The sequence below is a fragment of the Heterodontus francisci genome, chromosome 23 (genome assembly GCF_036365525.1).
Source record: "Heterodontus francisci isolate sHetFra1 chromosome 23, sHetFra1.hap1, whole genome shotgun sequence".
Taxonomy (NCBI): domain Eukaryota; kingdom Metazoa; phylum Chordata; class Chondrichthyes; order Heterodontiformes; family Heterodontidae; genus Heterodontus; species Heterodontus francisci.
In genome coordinates, this window is record NC_090393.1 from 8,456,303 (window position 1) to 8,477,843 (window position 21,541).

Sequence of the window (21,541 nt, forward strand, 5' to 3'; positions counted from 1 at the left end):
CCCATGGTACTTTTTGAAGAAGGACAGTGTTCTTCCGGTGTCTTGGCAAACTTTTATGCCACATTTCCTAAGTTACTACAGTGACTACATTTCAAAACGTTCATGGTCAGTAAAGCACTTAGGGACAGCATGAGGTTGTGAAATGTGCTATATAAATGCAAGATTTTTTTCCCTTTCTTACAAACAAACCATTGTATTTAGTGTTGCATTTATGATTGGATAACTGCTACATGAAGCATTCCTGACTTCAGCTACTGTTGCTGTAGAGCGTTTGTTGCTTATAATTAAGTTTTTACAGCAAATTGAAGGGCGGCGCAGTGGTTAGCACCGCAGCCTCACAGCTCCAGCAACCCGGGTTTGGTTCTGGGTACTGCCTGTGCGTCATTTGCAAGTTCTCCCTGTGACCACGTGGGTTTCCACTGGGTGCTCCGGTTTCCTCCCACAGCCAAAGACTTGCAGGGTGATAGGTAAATTGGCCATTGTAAATTGCCCCTAGTGTAGGTAGGTGGTAGGAGAATGGTGGGGATGTGGTAGGGAATATGGGATTAATGTAGGATTAGTATAAATGGGTGGTTGTTGGTTGGCACAGACTCGGTGGGCCGAAGAGCCTGTTTCAGTGCTCTATCTCTCTAACCTAATCTAAAGTATGCACAGGCTAGCAATTGGGAAACTATCATTAGAGAAGCTGAAGAAAACTGGTAACCTTTCTGTCTGACAGCAGTCCTTATATTTGCTCTCTTCAAATTTGCCAGCAAGATCTGACTCTTTAGGTCTTAACACCTGGGTCTTTGCTTTATGGTACTTCCATGAAAGTTAGTCTGCTGTTTGCAGTTCACTGTAAAGAGGCCCTTACTAGAATGAGATTAAAAATCTGGGAATTACCACAATTTCTCTCTCCTACAATTTCTCTGATAGCAGCCACTTGGTGAAGGATTATCTTAAGTGGAGGATATAACAGTGAGCAGAAACTCCAGTGCAAATTGTCCAATATTTAAGCTTTTATTTGCTAGTCTGCTTAATAGAAGACAGCAATTTTTTTAAAACTTGTTTTGAGTGTCAGTGAAGGATCTTCTTGTAACTGTTTGCTTACAGCAGCTGATGTCCCACAAATGCTTTCTTTGTAACAAGTTTGGGTTTTGTTGGTTACCATTAGTACAGTTCCCCAAAATATAAATATACAAAAAAGTCCCTCCTAGTGTATTCACAGAAGCATCACTTTCTATTTGCCCACAGAGCCATCTTTATATGGTTCTGCATACGTGTTATCGGCAGATCCTGAAACCCCCAGGACCTTTGACACCATTAAGTGAAGTATTCAGGGTGATAAAATACAATTGATATTAATGGTTAATGGCGACCTTGTGTTAATTGAGAGCAAATATACTTCTCAATCAGGTTAGGACAGACCTGCCCACTATATTTGCTTTCAATTGGGATGCGAATATTTTTAATGTATTGATTGTTTAAAATATTTTCATTTTTATCATTTTGTTACTATATAGTTTTTCTCAGTGAGGGACCTAAATCACTGGAGTTGTAAATGTGTGCAAGTAATGTAAGAGTTCATTGCCCTTTTGTAAGTCCCTGCTTTGTGCACTGCCTGTTGTCTTTTATGTTTAGATGGTGCTTTTTATTGTGCTTTTACATAATACATATTGCAAGAGGTTTATTTTCAATTACATTTTACTTCGTGTTTGTTCTTCACAAATATTTGCTCACCTGCCCCGCCCCCATCCCAGTTAGGTCTTTCTCCTCTTGCTGCCCATCTCCATGTACCTTCCTCTCCCCTCTATCTCTAGCCGATTTAGAAATATAGTCATGACCACTATCGATACTATTGGGTTATTGTCCAAAGGAGGCCTAATTCAAGCAGAAGAGGAGGGCTGGTGTTGTTCCTCTTCCCTCAAAATAAATTCTCTAGGCAGTATGCTTTGCTTCTATAAAGCACTTTCTCTACAGAGAACAGAAGAAATTAAACCAGTGTTGAGGGATTCTTGTGACTTAAACCTGTTACTTGATTAGGAGGTAAGCATTTGTTCATAGTTTATTTGCTACATGGCTGCCAGTTCCCTGTTTATTTATTCTCCTTCCCTCATGCGCCATTAGTATACAGTACCTCACCCTCCACCCCGAGGCAATATAGAGAAGGTTTACTACATGAACACATAGAATGGGCGGGCTATCTTACAAGGAAAGGTTGGACAGGCTAGGCTTATATCCGCTGGAATTTAGAAGAGTAAGAGGTGACTTGATTGAAACATGTAAGATCCTCAGGGGTCTTGACAGGGTGGATGTAGAAAGGATGTTTCCTCTTGTGGTAGAATCGAGAACTAGGGGTTTCTGTTTAAAAATAAGGGGTCGCCCATTTAAAACAGATGAGAAATTTTTTCTCTCAGAGGGTCGTGAGTCTTTGGAATTCTCTTCCTCAAATGGCAGTGAAAGCAGAGTCTTTGAATATTTTTAAGGCAGAGGTAGATAGATTCTTGATAAGGGGGTGGAAGGTTATCGGGGGTAGGTGGAAATGTGGAGTAATCAGTTCTGCCATGAACTTATTGAATGGCGGAGCAGGCTCGAAGGGCCGAGTGGCCAATTCCTGCTCCTTATTCGTATGTTCATATGTAACTGGGGCAGGTGCAGATTTTGTTGCTTTCTACCATACTCTGCGCGAAACTGACAGAAAACATGACCATGATGTTGTGAGATGGTACCTGTTGCTATTCATCAATCCTTCACTGACCATTCTACTCTGTCATCATCTTTTTCCTCCCTTTGCCCACCCATCTGTCTTTCCAGATGAAATTCTTCTTCTCAAGGCGCTGTTCTGCCCACCTGAATACCACAGTTGTGTACAGAAAATATTTATAATGCGACTGGTGAATTTCTGTTTCTGTTACCTCTGGAAGTAAAATTTTATAGCTGCTTTCTCATTGTGCTGTTAAGTAGAGTTCCAGGGACTGTTATGACTAAATCTGGCATTAACTGTGTGGTAGACTTGTGGAGCCAGTTTATCATGGTGCCAGGATAAGGGTACCGGATTTATTACCATTAACGCAAAGAGTCAGCTTTCAAGAGAGCTTTCTCCCAAAATCCAAATTTATAGGAAAGCCAGCATAAATGTAGCTGATGTTCATAGATTAGAAAATGTGTTCAAGCTGCACAGTGGACCTTCAATTAATATTTCTCTTAAAGCTTACACCAGTCCCGGTCAATTTGTGTTAAATTTAACATGCATACCAAAGAACCACTTTGTGCATGTTGCCTCAAATCATTGTAATCATTCCTGTAAAAGTAGTTAACTCCGAAGAACAGTTGCATTCCTGCACCAAGGCCTAAATATAACCAGATTACAATTTTTACTATATAATTTTTAGAATACTGTGAGTTAGCATGTTATCTAGGTCTGTACGTACTTCTAATTCTACTTTATAATATTTTCAGATGTCATATACAAAAGATGTGCGAATTTCGAAAGCTGAAAAGGCCTTCAGTACTCAAAGGGTTAATCCTCCAACCAAACAAGTGAATATCCTTTTTTTATTTGTTTTTCTAAATGTGTAGGGCATTTAACCTTTGGAGGCCAAATATAACATGTTTCAAGGTTCTTTTTACCATGTGCAACACTATCATTAGAAATTCACAGCATAAATCAGTTCAAAAATGCTACAGTGTATCACAATGTATATTGAAAAGCTGCCAAATAAATACTTTGTCCAAAAGGTTGAATCATTATTCTCAACCAGATGATCTCTTTGCTCCTGTGCTATCTGTGACTGGGGAGAAGTTGGAATAAATGTAGCATAAGATTTGAGTCTTCCTTAAGGCAGTATGTTAGAAACTATTAGACTATCCACAAGTGCTGTCAAAAAGGCCCTTGAGACTATCATCCATGTTTTATTATATAATATCGCTTGGGGCAGGAGGTGGGGGAGGCGTTAACTTGATTTCTGGGACTATAGCTAATTCCAGCCTAAGAAAAACAAGCAATCTGAAGATATTTCTAAAAACTACCTTGGTTATTCTTAAAATGGAGGCAGCAGCATACTCTGGGTGGGGGGCGGGGGGGTTGCTGGCGGGGGGAGAGATGGGGAAAATGGCATCTTAATTTATTTTCCTCCTTAGTGTTAGTTGACTGGCAAGCTTTTCTCTACTAATGAAAGGTGGCTCTGTGATTGCTTTGTCAGATGCTTTGTACAGCTTTCAAGCCCCTATATCAGTGCACAAAACCAACAGTGTGTGCTCCCAAAATCAGATTTTCTTATCATTTCTTTCACTGTGGGGTAATTGGAATTTAGCAGCATATTAAGAGTCTGATAAGTGACATTCGTATTTTGTTGTTTTGACCCAAGGAAAGCAGGGAGCGTTTTTGCTTTCTCTTTTATTTGTCATATTAATCCCTTTGATGTTTGTGCTGCGCTAGAATTCTATATAGAGCCATGCACAATGGTTAAAAGGGTTTTTGCTGTTTCTTGACCCGTCAGCTTAAGAACTTGCCGTTTTTTCGTAAATTGAATGGATCTCCTTCATTATCATTTAAATGAGCCCTGTATCCTTCCAAATGCTGAAATTTGAATGTGGTTGTAAAGCTGTGATAATTTGAAATATTCATTCCCTCAAGGGTAACATTTCAGAGGCACTGAATGCCATTGTTACACATTCTCATATTTTTCTGGGTGAGATGGGAAAATAGACTGGTAATTGTCTGCTGAGCCTCTAGAATGGGTGCTCCAGTTAGTCGAGACATTGGCTCTAATTGTCATGGGGGTGTTGCTGATGAATCATGGTGTATGCGTGCAGCAGTCAGGGCCAAATTGAGTGATATAGCCAGAGCTATGTGCAAATTGGCAATTATTAGCACAGCAGAAAGGCTGGCAGGTGTAGAATGCCTTCTGAGCTTTTGATTGAAATAGGAAATAGCAAAAGTTCTGTGATGAAGGCTAGCTGATTGGGGCTGATGAAGCAAGTATGACTGGCTAGCTCGGAAACCTGACTGAAGTGGAGATACACCGATTATTGGAATATTTGATTAAATTCTGATTACAGCACTGGTCGATTATTAATTTCATAGCTGAATACTCTTTCAGCTAGCAGATGTTTGCTAAAGAGCCAATGATTAGTGCCTATCTTATGATAGAAAATGTTTCTTCAGCAGCTACTCTGCTGCTTTTGTGTAGTTCACAGTAATTTGTGTCACAGTTTATCATCAAACAGATGGTCACTCTTGGCTGATATCCATTGGATTTAAGACGGTATGTGTGCTTTCCACTCGTCAGTTATGATAGAAAGACCATAGTAGTGGAAATACACAGATGCTACAATATTTTGTAATTTGGCAGTTCACTTACCCTGTATATTGTATATTTGCCACTGTTCAAGTTTTACTTTCCACATTCTATTATGTTCCAATTGGAAGATATCTGAAGAGATATCGTGCTGCCATGGGAAAATATCTTAAAAGTAAGAAAAAAACCTCTACTTATATTTCAGAATGTCCCAAAACGCTTTACAGCCAATGAAGTGCTTTTGAACTATAGTCACTGTTGTAATGTAGGAACCCTGGCAACCAGTTTGCACACAGCTCCCACAAACAGTAATGTGATAATGACCAGATAATTTGCTTTTGTGGAATAAATATTGGCCAGGACACTAGGGATAACTCCCCCTGCTCTTCAAAATAGTGTCATGGGATCTTTTATGTCCACCTGAGAGGGCAGCTGTGGCCTCAGTTTAACGTCTCATCCGAAAGACAACACCTCTGACAATGCAGCACTCCCTCAGTACCACACTGGAGTTCAGCTCAGATTTTTATGCCCAAGCCTCTGGGTGGAACTTGAACTCACAACATTCTGACTTAGGTGAGAGCGCTACAAACTGAGCCACAGCTGGCAAATATTGTCAGTCTTTGTTTGGTTTAGCCCTGATTTTGTCCTCTCCTCACCTGAAGATGCTGACATTTTCTAGAGTGTGGTTCCACAAGCACTGGTACCTCCTAAGTGGTTTAGATAGTGAGTATTGACTTTGGTGGACATTAAACCTAAGCTCAATCCTGTCCTCACCCAGAAGTCACACTCAGGCTTTGCAGAAATAGTTTGAGTGTAAACCTGTGCTCTTCACCACCACCCCCCACTCATCTTTACTAATATGAGGCACTGAGTTGCCACTTCAGCATTGTAGCTGCAGCTAAATTGGCACAGGCCAGGAATTGAATCTGGGACTTTCTGGTTTGTATGGCTCAGTTATGTACTGCCTGGTGCGCTTATTCACTAAGCCAGAAAGGGTTTTGTTTTAAGAAATGAGAAATTCCTTTCCATTTCAGATATCCCTGCTCTATCAGTTTAGAGGGAGCATATTTCTGGCAAATTGTTATTGGATGAAAATAGGTCAAGCAGTACTTTTGGAAATTATACATAATGTATAAAATACACAATGTATTGCAATTTAGAAAGAATTTAACATATTGAGACCTATGGTTATTAATCAAATGGTATAAAAGGGTCAGCATCCCTTCGGTTGAACTCCTTCCATATATATCAGCACTGTAAACCTCTTTAAATATTTAAGATAAGTCAGTTCAGTCAAAATGAAAACTGGAGTACCCAAAACATACAGGCCTGACAAAAATATGAAACAATATAGTGATGAAATATGAAACTAAGTTCATTAACAATAAAGTATGGTTGGCAATAGTTTAATTGCCAGAAAATGTGCATAATCACCACCAGTGCTATACTAGAGGCCTGTTGCGAGGTGTTAAAAATATCATGGCAGTTCAGTGCAAAATCTAATTCATTTTTCCTCTCTTTCTTCCCCACAGAGCTCTGCTCATTCGTTTTCAGGACGAGGATACTCTGTAAGTCATTGCAAATCTTTGAATATTATACACCAGTTCTGTTGGGTATCTGCACTCTGTTTAAGAGCTAATTGCATTTATTTCAGCATGTACGTGCACACACAGTCACTTACACAAAGTGATAAATTGCAGAAATGGGCTTCTAGAATAGGATTTCATTATAGTCATGATAAAGGTAATGTTGGTTCCTACTTGGTTTATGGAAGTCCTACAATCATGAAAAGGCTGGGTTTAGCCATCCTCAGCATATTTTAATTGCTCTTCTCAATCCTTTTACCAGCCTAGCATATGTTTAAATTTCAGCCATTTGTATGTTGTCACCTTTTGTACTGATGTTTTAATTTTGATTCCAGGACCCTTGTAGACCCCATAAAATTGGGTCTACAAGGCTACTGCTGATGCAAGAAAACCGGATTAAATAATATAAACGATGGGCAATGCCTCATCACTCCTGGTTTTAGTTTTAGTTTTTGTTCTTGTTCTCTGGATGTGTGAGATTCTGGCAAGGCCACACTTATAGCCAATCCCTAGTTATTATGAGAAGGTGGTAGTGAGACCTTTTTCTTCCTGGGTCACTTGAGCAGCATTGAGTCAACCACATGGTGTGAAACTGGAGTCGAATATAGGCCAAACCAGGTAGGGGTGGCAGGTTCCCTCTCTTGAAGGGCAATCGACTGCCAGTACCAAGCACCAGTGCTGGGATCCAACACTGCTCTGATTCTTCTTGCTCTCTAGCCAGAGGACTTGTGGGAGTGCTATTTGGAAATGGGCCTAACCCATGGCAATACTCAGCATGAAAAACGCCTGTTAAACCAGAGTTGATGGGAGATTTTTGCTTAAGATTGTGGGTGATGGGTTAACTATACCCATAAAATGAAGCAGAGATGTCCAGCTTGTATATACAACCTTTTGCTAAATAAGTTGGGGCTCTATAGAGGCAAGGCTACTTGTATTTCTGAATTATTTCTGTAGTTAGTATTTTCCAGCGACTGATAAAAGTTGATGTTTTCAAGAAGTAATAATGGGTGTGTTTCAGTGGGATCTTTAAAAAAAACCCAAGAGGAATCCACAAAATGACAAACAAGAACATCACTGAATCTGAACTCTGTACCTTATTACCAGTTATTGTTGATTTGTAATTGGCTGATGATGGAGGTAAAATCTCTGGAGTGTCTGTTATTTTCTGATTCTACATAAACTATGGTGTACAGGAATATAGGATATAGTACTGTGAGATGCCGATATATCGACAACAGTGGACCTGACACTGCTTGCTTGGTGAAGTGAGAAATGGTTGGTTGATTAACAGCCTAAACTAGGGCTCAAGTCTGTCATTCTTCCACAGATCCTGTGCTTGAGTTCACAAGACGTTCATAATTGTCTCTCAATCACGCAACAATAAAGACTTAGATTTCCACAACATTCTTGTTAAAAATATATAATATTTCAGTAATATGGTCATAATCTTTAAAAGTCCAAAATGCTGCTCCAGCCCCCATTTGATGCACTTTGCGTGTATAAAATTATTGCATGGTCAAGATCATTTGTTGGTGCAGTACACTTTTGTGATTTCTAATTCTTCCAGCTATGCAGATAAAAATAAAAAAGGCTTAGAAACTGCAGTTGCCAAAGAAATCGCCGCATTCAGGAAAGTTAGCAGCTTGATTTCATGCTTCTGGGGCTGCATTTAGTATTGAGTGAATAAGCTGTTTGCTTCAATATTGTAGTCATTCATCAGAGATGTGCCTTGCAAACTTGAGGGATATTTTCCCCAAAAATTGTTTTCATATTGCTACATTTTGCTACTGTTCATGCAATTGATGGCTGTTGTGTAACACATCACTTTGGTGACTTGGGCATCAAAAAGGTGTAATCTGAGCATGGCAAGCTCACTTTAGTGAATTTTAAGGCTGAGCATATTCAATTAATGGGATTGGATACAGGAAGTGGTCTTTAATTTCTGTTAAGGGAGATAACTTCAGCCTACATTTTCAAAACAAAATTTATTCTCTCTAAGGTAACCCATGGCTACCTGATCCATAGAGGGTTGTTGGAGTGTTTTAGCCTAAGAATGTGGAGTTCTTCACTGTTTTCAATTCTATAGGCTTCTGTGGCGCTGTAATTATTTTTGTAAAAAATGGGATGTGTTTTATAGTAATCAATGAATAATAGCCAGTGTGCATCTACAAGCATAATCATGATCTCACAAAAAACTTAGTGGCAGTCAACTCCATCCTGGAGTATTTGGTTTTGTTACCTCTTAAAAGTTGGTTGTGGGCATCAGCAACAGGGATTGGTAAATGAGAGAAATTGTCCAAACGTTGAACTTGAAATTGCTGAACAAAATGTTTGATGTTGAAAGCTATTTCTCCCTCAAATGCCAGTAATACAGTGGTAGGGAGCACGAGCTTGGAGTGCCACCAAATGAAAGGATCCAAGTTCAGTTACTCCACTCTACTTAAATCCCGGTGTTAGCTGCACTGAGCTGGTGTGCCCTGAAGTCTTAATCCTCTCCTGAAGGGGAGGGCAAATTGGAGGATCAGTTACCACCACCAGAATTTCCTCATGCTAGTCTGAAGAGCAGCATCAGTGGAGGTTTGGGAGCAGGTTGCCTGACCCTCCATTCATAGATATTTTATGGGGTGGGGGATAAGGCAGAGGGGGTGTGAAGGAAAAATTACAATTAGTACTTCCCTTCAATGGCTACCATTTCCTTCAGCAGAAGTACTTATTAATGCTATACTGTTAAGCGGAATTGACTGAATTATAATGTTTCCTAAAATCATATTGTAGTGTAAACAACATACCATTGAACTTGTGGCATTATTCTGATTCTCCTCTTAGTTTATAAATGAATGTGTTACACTTCTGTTTTTATAGCACCTGTGAGCTTTATAAAATCTCCAAGGTCTTCTCTTTGTGATAAATTACTTTCACTTGACAATTGCCACCACATCAGCATTACTTGCATTTCATATGTGTCTATTGCAGCCAGTCCTGCAAATGCAGGTTTTCCTTAAGTTGTTCTCATGGAACTTGCTGAGAAGTAGAAAGTTGTCTGGTGTTATAACTGCACTCTGTAAATGCATGCACACGCAGACTTTCAAGCAAAGGCAAGGGATGCTTGATGTGAGGGTGATGTGATCAGACAAGGCAGAATTTGTAAATCAATGTCATGTCAAAAGAGATAAAACCTTATCATCATGGTGGGGTGCGTGGGGGGGAGTGGAGGAGGGGAAGACCTCCGCTCAGCGCATTGATAGAAAAAGTAGCTTTAGAAACATTGAGGAGAATGAGGGACGATAGAAAATCAATTCTAACCGAAGAGAATTTACTGAACAATGTAAAATAATTGTGCTCTTTGACTCCCAACAAAAACCTTAGTAACAGTGTGTCTGCTGCATTTGAGAGCTCTTAGCTGTGATAAGTGAAACTGTGTGGAAGCTGAAGTCATCAGCTTTTAAGCAAATATTGTTGTTTAGCATTTAATTGAAGCTCTGTATTAAATTAATCTTCAGTCTGTGCTGAGATAGTCAACATCAGCCTGGACAGTAACTGGGACATAACTAGCATTGTCAGCTCTGGTTTGATGTATTGCTAGAGGTCTCACCATGTGACCTCTCTTCTCCAACTGCCGTACCCAGTCAAATAGCCTTCCTCCCATCCCCACCAATATTTTAACTAATGAATGAAAGTATTCAAAGAAATAAGAAAAACACAATTTTTTCATGCATCTCTGATTTTTCTCCTGGGTTGCATGCAGCAGTATCCAGGAGATTAATCTTTAATTCCTGGAGACTCCAGGACAATCCTAGAAGTTTGGCCACCCTAGGTGTGACAGCCTCAGCACACCTGGACTAAGAAGGGAGAAAACTTGTCCAAGATTTTTACCACCAATACCTGTTCAGTGAGGTCTCCTGGAAAGTGTGCATGGACTTTGGAGTAGGAGAGGAGACTATCTGGGCTCACGCATGACCAAGCTAATGGAAACTACCGCAGGCTATGAAATAGTATCTCCGGAAAAGTTCAGCAAATGTAGGAAAGAAAGGAAGGATTGGACTACAAACATACATACAAATGGGGAGTAGGCCATTCGGCCCCTCGAGCCTGCTCCGCCATTTGATAAGATCATGGCTGATCTGATTATGGCCTCAACTCTACTTTCCTGTCTACCTGCTATAACCTTTAACTCCTTTGTCAATCAAGAATCTATCTAACTCAGCCTTAAAAATATTCAATGACCCTGCCTCCGCTGCTCTCTGGGGAAGAGAATTCCACAGACTAATAACCCTCAGAGAAAAAATTTCTCCTTATCTCTGTCTTAAACGGGAGACCCCTAATTTGTAAACTATGTCCCCTAGTTCTAGTCTCTCCCATAAGGGGAAACATCCTCTCAGCATCCACCCTGTCAAGTCCCCCAGGTGTGAAAAAAATTGTCACCAAAATAAGGTGCATTGCAAAATACATTGTCGGTAACTCAAAAAATGTGCAACAACACAAACTTCCTTGACTTCTTATTCTCATACTCTTACTCAGTTCCCTCCATGGCCTTGCCCTCCCTATATCTGTAACCTCCCACAGTCCTACAGTTCTCCCAGAACTTTGTATTCCTTCAATTTTGGCCTCCTGTGCATCCCGAACTTCGCCCTAGCGTTGGTGGTCATCCTTAAGTCATCAAGGATCTAGTCTCTGGAATATTATCCCTAAACTTCACTACCTCTCTCCCTCTCCTTAAGACACTCCTTAAAAGTGACCTCTGACCAAGCATTTGGTTACCTGTCCTAATGGCTCCTCCTTTGGCTCGGTGTCGATTTTGTTTTGTCTGATTATGCTCCTGTGACGTGCCTTGGGATATTTTACTATGTTATATATAAATGCAAGTCATTAATGAGAGCAATTCATATAGAAAACCATGTGAAGTAACTCAATAGAAAGCTCTGCATTTGTTATAATCCCATTGTAGTAGCTGATTTCATTCTGTTTTTTTCAGTTCCAGTGTTGGGAGACTAGATCCTGACATTTATAACTACTAAATCCGGCACCTGTCTCCCAGTGCCTGACTCTGAGACCTGTGAAAAACTGGGTTTAACACACTGTTCGTAGAGACCTGGGTGCAAATCTGCCACCCGCCCTTTTAAATTCAGCTGCTAGTCTTGGGAACGGAGGAAAGAATTGTGGGTGAGGAAGGAGAATTGAAGGATAAAATATGTCCAATAAAAATAAATGCTTATTAGTTGTTTAGGAAAATTAACTGGGGGGAATTCAGTCAGAAAACCATATATCTGCATCGATGCTGTATAGTGCTTGGAAAGATTTAAGGGAGGGAACATATCTTGACACCGTCTGAAGATCAAAGTAACACATTTTCAAATCATTATCTTTTCTGTAACTGCTGTTCATTATGTTCTATATTGTTACTTTTTTGTATAGTTTATTATTATTAATCAGACTTAATGCGATTCTGTTTTAAAGCTTCATTCTCTGGTGACAAGGTCATTTCTGTGTTGATGGTAACTGGCAGGATTGTCATTGGAAGTCACAGCATCTGATTAGATTTGACAGATTTACATATCACATAGACTGCCACAGACGATGTCCATATCCCTTTCAATTCAGCTAAATTGTTCCATGTAGAATATGCTAATATACTATATACCTACTGATGGGGCAGTTCAGGCAGCATTTGGTGTAATTATGACATGCTCTAATATTCTTTGTCTTGTGTTCCTAAAGCTTTCTTAATAGTTTAATCCTTGCAATTGACAATTGAACAAGAACATTTTACTGTGACAGATCAAAAGCATGTTTATGATTTTTCAACTTTTTGCAAGCTATTTCAGATATCTGGTATTTGTCATGAGATAAGTGATTCCAAAAACATAATTTAGGCTACATTCCAATAGTAACTACTGATCCAACTTCTTAGTTATGGCTTGTCTTGCATCAGAACTATATAAAATCATTGTTAACTGGAGCGGTACTGATGTCTTCGTATTTGCATTATATAAAAATGTAGTACTAATGAATTTCCAAATCTCTCTACTATTACCACTGCTTACTCCACACTTATTTTTATATACAACCAACAAAGAGGATTTTTGCAGGGGGGTGGGGATGCCCTTTTTGTCTGGCTAGATTCAAGCAGTGTCTTATACTCTACACGTTGTAACATAGTTCTTCTCTCAAAGAGGGCCAGGAGGGTGGAAACGCCAGCTGATGCATGTTTCTTCATAGCTGTCCCAAGTACCATTTTGTGGTGCACATTAAATAGGGCAAGCTAGACTTTTTATGTCCCCTTCCTTTCAAGGTAGATTTGTAATAACTTAATATTGGGACCAATACACTATCTGAAATATGCTTTTTGTCTAATGATACTAATTCATCACCTCAAATTGCTTGCACTTTCACCAGTGGCAGACCTATTGCCACCAGTACTACTGTACACGCCAAAATGCTCTTAAACACCAGCCAAGTTTCAAAGGACAAAATTCAGAATTGTGCTGCTGCATCTGCAGTTCAACTGAACATTTTTTCAACAAAAGAGTCACATTCATCATCATGCTTTACTAGTCACAGCATTTAAGTTTCTTTATTTCTAAAGGGCTTTTTACCTTACAGCTCAGTGTACTTTAGGCCTTGGCAGGGCAATCCTAAAACCAGCTCCCTACATCACTCTCCTATGTTAATATTCCAGCCTGCCACTGGTTGGAAATTGTTTAGGAGGAGAGAGACTATTCTGCATGTAGAGCTGCTGATCACATTTAGTTGCTCTGATGAGAATGTATATGGTGCACTGCCATTGGCCATTTGGTGGTTGGGCTTTTCATTTTAGCAAATGCTATCGATGCAGCTGCATGGATTTTGTGCTAATCAGTATCACTGACATAAGGTAAAGGCACCTTAACTGGTACAGCTGTCTAATAATCTGGCTGCAACAAACCTCACCAACTTGGACAAGAGAGTTCATATTATTGACAGTTCAGGCCCTGAGTATGGGAGACGGTGTACAACTACTTGAGGTTATGCTATTTTAGTTTGATTTTTGTGTAGAAATGCAGTCAAAATAGAAAGGTACTGTGCACAGGGAGGTTTACTCTGTATCTTGCTGTGTTCTGTCATACCTGGAAATGCTTGATTGTCAGTACAAGATGCCAAAGGCAAATGGAGTTCCATGCTGCATCAGTGACTCCACTCAGTGTGATAAAAAATAATTTTTATTCATTCATGGGATGTGGGCGTCGCTGGCCAGGCCAGCATTTATTGCCCATCCCTAATTAAATAAATGCAGAAGACAGTTTGTGGATGGGTTATTTATTTAGTCCACAAATTTGTTGTTTCAAATTTGGATGCCATGGGGTGGCACAGTGGAGCTCTGTATTGGTATTTGAAACCATGGTGTTATATTTGACCCCGAATTGAGCTTCCTACTATATATCCGCAGCATCATTTAGACCTCCTATTGCCACTTCCTTAACATTGCCCAATGTCGACCTTGCCTCAACTCATACGTTGCTGAAACCCTCATCCATGCATTTGTTACCTCTAGATTTGGTTATTCTAGTGCACTCCTGACCAGACTCCCACACTGTACCCTTCACAAACTTGAGGTCATCCAAAACTCTGCGACCCATGTCCTTACTCACATGAAGTCCCGCTCACCCATTTTCCCCTGTTTTCACTTACCTACATTGGCTCCTGGTCAAGTAACAGTTCGATTTTAAAATTCACATCCTTGTTTTCAAATTATTTCTTGGCCTCGCTCCTCCCTATCTCTGTAACCTCCTTCAGTCCTACAACAACATTCCCCCGCCACACTGTGTAAATTCTGGCCTATTGAGCATTCCTAATTTTAATTAATTGGTGCTATACTAGGCCCCAAGCTCTGGAATTCTTCCCCTATATCTCTCTGCCTCTCTTCCTCTCTTTCCTCCTTTAAGTCGCTCCTGAAAACCTACCTCTTTGAGCAAGCTTTTGGCCATCTGGCCTAATATCCCTTTATGTGGCTCAGTGTAAATTTTGTTTCGTAATGCTCCTGTGAAGCGCCTTGGAACGTTATATTATGTTAAAGGAGCTGTGTAAATGCAAGTTGTTGTTGTAAAGGAACGTTGTGCAGGGTTCTCTGCATCCTGGTGTCAGCTTAGCTTCCAGAATATTATATCAGAAATGATGAAAGGTACATGCCGCAGTTGCGACCTAACAGAGGAGGAAGTTGAAGAAAAAGGGATGCATGTCTTTGTAGGATAGTTGTATTCTCAAAACAAAAATGTAGGATCATGCATCCTGACCCTGTTATAAGGTCAGAAAAACTGACTTTATAAAGAAGTTCACTGCAGTAGGCCCAAAGTCCCTTATGATAGGTTCATGACCTTAGTTGTGGTATCGTTGGGTACCACCAAGCAAAGAATAAGCATTGTGTTATCCTAACCACTCTTACACAGTGCTGTGTGGTTGGTTTCAGAAAGCACTGGTAGAGGCCAATGAGTAGATTGTTTGCCAGCCTGCCCCCTTGGCCAGGGACCAAGTGTTGTGTAAGGATGCCCTCGAGAGGAAGAAAAAATGCATTTTAAAAAAAAGTTTCATCTTAATGAAAACTGACTTTGGGCTTTGTTTTTTTTATCCTTGTAATGTGGTGTTCTTTCAGTGTTTCAGAGAACATTGGCAAAAAATTAAAAATCAATGTACAGTTTTATAGACATGTTTAAAGTTTCAGTACATCACTTGAAGTGTGAAAGCACACACTATTCTTGAGGTGGCTTGTAATACTGATGGAAAGAAAACTGGTTGAATAAAATAGTGGTTTCAACCCAGTATATGTTCCTTTTGGTACCTGGCAACAAAAATAGTGCTGCATGCACATCATAGCAGTCAGTAACTTTTGAGTTATGAATTGAATAATCTTCAGATACTCTACCTAAGGCTGTAAAAGAAAACCCACTAGGGAGAGTAATTGTCACTGGGAAATGGCAGGAACTGAGATTCTGCACTTAAAGAAAATGTAGAATTTTGTTTGCATGGCCTTCCATTTTTTAACTCTAAAATTGGAAAATATTGAGATGTATTATTTCAGATAATTGGAGATAAATAAAGGAACCCAACCGTACATCTTATCAGTTGCATTTATTATCGTAACAATTTGTGATAAACCAAAAGATAAGTTAACTGCTGCATGTGCAAGGAGGTTTAGTATTAGTTACATCAAGCTGGGTTGTGGGGGAAGGGGGAATGAATTTGTGGGAGGTTTCAAACAGGAAGTTCTGAATTACCAGCCCCAGTTTTGTTATCTAGGTAGTATCTGTGGTCGATCCCTCTACAGCTTGTGGCTTACTTCTGGTTTTATAGAAATATGTACTGAGTGAAGCTGTGCTTCTGTTCCCACATGCTTTGTCAGTTAGATTCCGATGTCTGCGGTTAAGCGAGTACTGTAGGTATCTCAGTGTGGTTACAGCTACAGGAAGAGGGAGACATTTGGCCTGCAGAGACAGGAATAACTTGGGTTATCAGATAATTACCAAAAGCACCAATTAAAATGTGCTTTCTGAATCTGTTTGAGTGAAACTCATAACTGTTACTGTTTAAAAAAATTGTTTTTTAAAATAAAATTTCCAAATGCCACTGAATATATCCAATTATGTCATACCCATATACATTGCATACTCTTGGATTGCCATTTATTTTCTAATATGTTGCAAGCTTGCTGTTCGAATGCTTGTCCTATGATGTTTTATTAGTTTTATTGAGATATTTTCTAATTTTGTTACAAGTGTACGGTGGTGTGAAGCCTGCTGTAGGTTCTAGTGCACAAGGGTGATGTTGAGTACAGTGCAGGGATGCAAAAGGAGAGTGCGTGCGTGCGTGTGTGTGTGTCTGTGTGTTTGTGTTTTCAACACATCTTTAGTGCTAAATGTCAACCGTATGTCAGGCTGCTAAATGTGATGTTTGCCATTTTGGTGGAGGGAAGTCTCGAAACACTTACAGTGACACTGTCTGCACGGTGCGTGAGCTATGTTTTTGCAAGCCGTGTTTATTTCTACTAACTTTACAACTGTGATTGTACTCTGTTAACTGTCATTCAGCATGAGAATTCTGCCCGCTTTTTGTTTTAGCTCAGATGAACAAAAAAGATCATTGGTGGCATAAGTTAAAGTTCTAAGAAAAAGAAACACTGTCCCAGGCATTATTAAAGAGTTGGGGGTTGTTGAAGAAGTGTCTGCTCTTCCCACTGCCTTGCCTGTCAGGAAAAGAGAAACTTATATCTTTCAAAGCCTCCTAGAAAATGAATGGTCTAGGCACCAAAAAGCATCACAGGACGCATGCTAAACAAAGAAGGATGTCAGAAATAATTTAGTTGCCCAATAGCATTATATAAATGGATCCACCAATAGAAGGGAAAGGGGAAGAGGAGCAGAGCATTAGTCATTGGGGACTCCATAGTTAGGGGAACAGATAGGAGGTTCTGTGGGAACGAGAGAGACTCACGGTTGGTATGTTGCCTCCCAGGTGCCAGGGTTCGTGATGTCTCGGATCGTGTTTTTGGGATCCTTAAGGGGGAGGGGGAGCAGCCCCAAGTCGTGGTCCACATAGGCACCAACGACATAGGTAGGAAGAGAGATGGGGATTTAAGACAGAAATTCAGGGAGCTAGGGTGGAAGCTTAGAGCGAGAACAAACAGAGTTGTTATCTCTGGGTTGTTGCCCGTGCCACGTGATAGCGAAGCGAGGAATAGGGAGAGAGAGGAGTTGAACACGTGGCTGCAGGGATGGTGCAGGAGGGAGGGTTTTGGTTTCCTGGATAATTGGGGCTCTTTCTGGGGTAGGTGGGACCTCTACAAACAGGATGGTCTTCACCTGAACCAGAGGGGTACCAATATCCTGGGGGGGAGATTTGCTAGTGCTCTTCGGGGGGGTTTAAACTAATTCAGCAGGGGAATGGGAACCTAAAATGTAGTGCCAGTGTACAGGACGTTGAGAGTCGTGAGGTCAGGGATAAGGTTACAAGGACGCAAGAGGGCACTGGCAAGCAAGAACCTGGTTTAAAGTGTGTCTACTTCAACGCCAGGAGCATCCGAAATAAGGTGGGTGAGCTTGCAGCATGGGTTGGTACCTGGGATCTCGATGTAGTGGCCATTTCGGAGACATGGGTAGAGCAGGGGCAGGAATGGATGTTGCAGGTTCTGGGATTTAGATGTTTCAGTAAGAAAAGAGAAGATGGTAAAAGAGGGGGGGGGTTTGGCATTGTTAATCAAGGAGAGTATTACAGCGACAGAAAGGACGTTTGAGGACTCGTCTACGGAGGTAGTATGGGCCGAGGTTAGAAACAGGAGAGGTGAGGTCACCCTGTTGGGAGTCTTTTATAGACCTCCAAATAGTTCCAGAGATGTAGAGGAAAGGATAGCAAAGATGATTCTCGACAGGGGCGAGAGTAACAGGGTAGTTGTTATGGGGGACTTTAACTTTCCAAATATCGACTGGAAATACTATAGTTCGAGTACTTTAGATGGGTCAGTTTTTGTCCAGTGTGTGCAGGAGGGTTTTCTGACACAGTATGTAGACAGGCCAACCAGGGGCGATGCCACATTGGATTTGGTACTGGGTAATGAACCTGGCCAGGTGTTAGATTTAGATGTAGGTGAGTACTTTGGTGATAGTGATCACAATTCGGTTAGGTTTACCTTAGCGATGGACAGGGACAGGTATATACCGCAGGGCAAAAATTATAGCTGGGGGAAAGGAAATTATGATGCGATTAGGCAAGATTTAGGATGCGTAGGATGGGGAAGGAAACTGCAGGGGATGGGAACAATCGAAATGTGGAGCTTATTCAAGGAGCAGCTACTGCGTGTCCTTGATAAGTATGTACCTGTGAGGCAGGGAGGAAGTTGTCGTGCGAGGGAGCCGTGGTTTACCAAAGAAGTTGAAGCGCTTGTCAAGAGGAAGAAGAAGGCTTACGTTAGGATGAGACGTGAAGGCTCAGTTAGGGCGCTTGAGAGTTACAAGCTAGCCAGGAAGGATCTAAAGGGAGAGCTAAGAAGAGCAAGGAGAGGACACGAGAAGTCATTGGCGGATAGGATCAGGGAAAACCCTAAGGCTTTCTATAGGTATATCAGGAATAAAAGAATGACTAGAGTTAGATTAGGGCCAATCAAGGATAGTAGTGGGAAGTTGTGTGTGGAATCAGAGGAGATAGGGGAAGTGTTAAATGAATATTTTGCGTCAGTATTTACAGTAGAGAAAGAAAATGTTGTGGAGGAGAATACTGAGATTCAGGCTACTAGGCTAGATGGGATTGAGGTTCACAAGGAGGAGGTGTTATCAATTTTGGAAAGTGTGAAAATAGATAAGTCCCCTGGGCCAGATGGGATTTATCCTAGGATTCTCTGGGAAGCCAGGGAGGAGATTGCAGAGCCTTTGTCCTTGATCTTTATGTCGTCATTGTCGACAGGAATAGTGCCGGAAGACTGGAGGATAGCAAATGTTGTCCCCTTGTTCAAGAAGGGGAGTAGAGACAGCCCTGGTAATTATAGACCTGTGAGCCTTACTTCGGTTGTGGGTAAAATGTTGGAAAAGGTTATCAGAGACAGGATTTATAATCATCTTGAAAAGAATAAGTTCATTAGCGATAGTCAGCACGGTTTTGTGACGGGTAGGTCGTGCCTCACAAACCTTATTGAGTTTTTCGAGAAGGTGACCAAACAGGTGGATGAGGGTAAAGCAGTGGATGTGGTGTATATGGATTTCAGTAAGGCGTTTGATAAGGTTCCCCACGGTAGGCTATTGCAGAAAATACGGAAGTATGGGGTTGAAGGTGATTTAGAGCTTTGGATCAGAAATTGGCTAGTTGAAAGAAGACAGAGGGTGGTGGTTGATGGCAGATGTTCATCCTGGAGTTTAGTTACTGGTGGTATACCGCAAGGATCTGTTTTGGGGCCACTGCTGTTTGTCATTTTTATAAATGACCTGGAAGAGGGTGTAGAAGGGTGGGTTAGTAAATTTGCGGATGACACTAAGGTCGGTGGAGTTGTGGATAGTGCCGAAGGATGTTGTAGGGTACAGAGGGACATAGATAGGCTGCAGAGCTGGGCTGAGAGATGGCAAATGGAGTTTAATGCGGAAAAGTGCAAGGTGATTCACTTTGGAAGGAGTAACAGGAATGCAGAGTACTGGACTAATGGGAAGATTCTTGGTAGTGTAGATGAACAGAGAGATCTTGGTGTCCAGGTGCATAAATCCCTGAAGGTTGATACCCAGGTTAATAGGGCTGTTGAGAAGGCATATGGTGTGTTAGCTTTTATTAGTAGGGGGATCGAGTTTCGGAGCCACGAGGTCATGCTGCAGCTGTACAAAACTCTGGTGAGACCGCACCTGGAGTATTGCGTGCAGTTCTGGTCACCGCATTATAGGAAGGATGTGGAAGCTATGGAAAGGGTGCAGAGGAGATTTACTAGGATGTTGCCTGGTATGGAGGGAAGGTCTTACGAGGAAAGGCTGAGGGACTTGAGGTTGTTTTTGTTGGAGAGAAGGAGGAGGAGAGGTGACTTAATAGAGACATATAAGATAATCAGAGGGTTAGATAGGGTGGATAGTGAGAGTCTTTTTCCTCGGATGGTGATGGCAAACACGAGGGGACATAGCTTTAAGTTGAGGGGTGATAGATATAGGACAGATGTCAGAGGTAGTTTCTTTACTCAGAGAGTTGTAGGGGCGTGGAACGCCCTGCCTACAACAGTAGTAGACTCGCCAACTTTAAGGGCATTTAAGTGGTCATTGGATAGACATATGGATGAAAATGGAATAGTGTAGGTCAGATGGTTTCACAGGTCGGCGCAACATCGAGGGCCGAAGGGCCTGTACTGCGCTGTAATGTTCTAATAATATCAAATTGTGCAAGCACATCACAAAAAAACAAGAAAGTATTCTACTGTATATGCATGGGCATAACTGTTCTTAAAGGGACAGCCTGATGTAAAATTCAAATCTTTTGAATTTATTGATTCAATGCTGATTAATGTTGTATTGCTTCTATATTTTAGACACTATAACCAGAGTTACCTTGGAGAAAGTCATTGGAGAAAGTTATTAACATTAAACAAACCCAATGGTACTGATTTTATTTGAAATCAGCTGTTGACCAGGAAAATGTATCTTTTCAGTAAAGCCCCGATTAAGTTGTATCAGCTGTATAGGTATCCTGTCATCTTTTCAGATAGGACAAACTAAAGCAGGGAACAGAAGGCATAAAATTAGCGAGTGACTCTGAAAGACAGAAGAAGCAAAGGTTAAAACGTGTACAGCACAGGAATTTGGTGGTGTTAAAAGGTATTTATTTAAATGCAAGGAGTATAGCAAATAAAGTCAATGCTCTGAGGGCACAGATAGACAGATGGCAGCATGATATCATTGCTAGAACAGAGCTTTGGCTTAAAGAGGGGCAAAAATGGCAGCTCAGCATCTCTGGATATAGAGTTTTCAAGCAGGATAGAGAGGAGGATAAAAAAGGATGGGGTGTAGCATTATTAGTTAAGGAATCAATAACAGTTGTGAGAAGGGATGTTATGCTAAATGAATCATCAAATGAGGCCATATGGGTTGACCTCAGAAATAAACAAGGGGCAGCCCCACTACTAGGAGAGTACTATAGACCCCCAAATAGTGAGAGGGAGATAGAGGAACAAATATATAGGCAAATTTCTGAGTGCAA

General features: G+C 40.9%; 1 protein-coding gene across 15 annotated transcripts in view; it reads left to right on the plus strand.

Annotated features, from left to right (window-relative positions):
- The window catches only part of fbrsl1 (fibrosin-like 1), a 1,047,407-nt gene that overhangs the window by 579,707 nt on the left and 446,159 nt on the right, over positions 1-21,541 (plus strand). For 14 of the 15 annotated variants that reach the window (XM_068054637.1, XM_068054624.1, XM_068054627.1 and 11 more), the window contains 2 exons: positions 3,439-3,519; positions 6,812-6,847. The exons of the other annotated variant lie outside the window; for it this stretch is intronic. In XM_068054637.1, the coding sequence (XP_067910738.1) occupies positions 3,439-3,519; positions 6,812-6,847 (117 nt within the window). The remainder of the gene's footprint in view (positions 1-3,438; positions 3,520-6,811; positions 6,848-21,541) is intronic. 15 annotated transcript variants of the gene reach the window in all.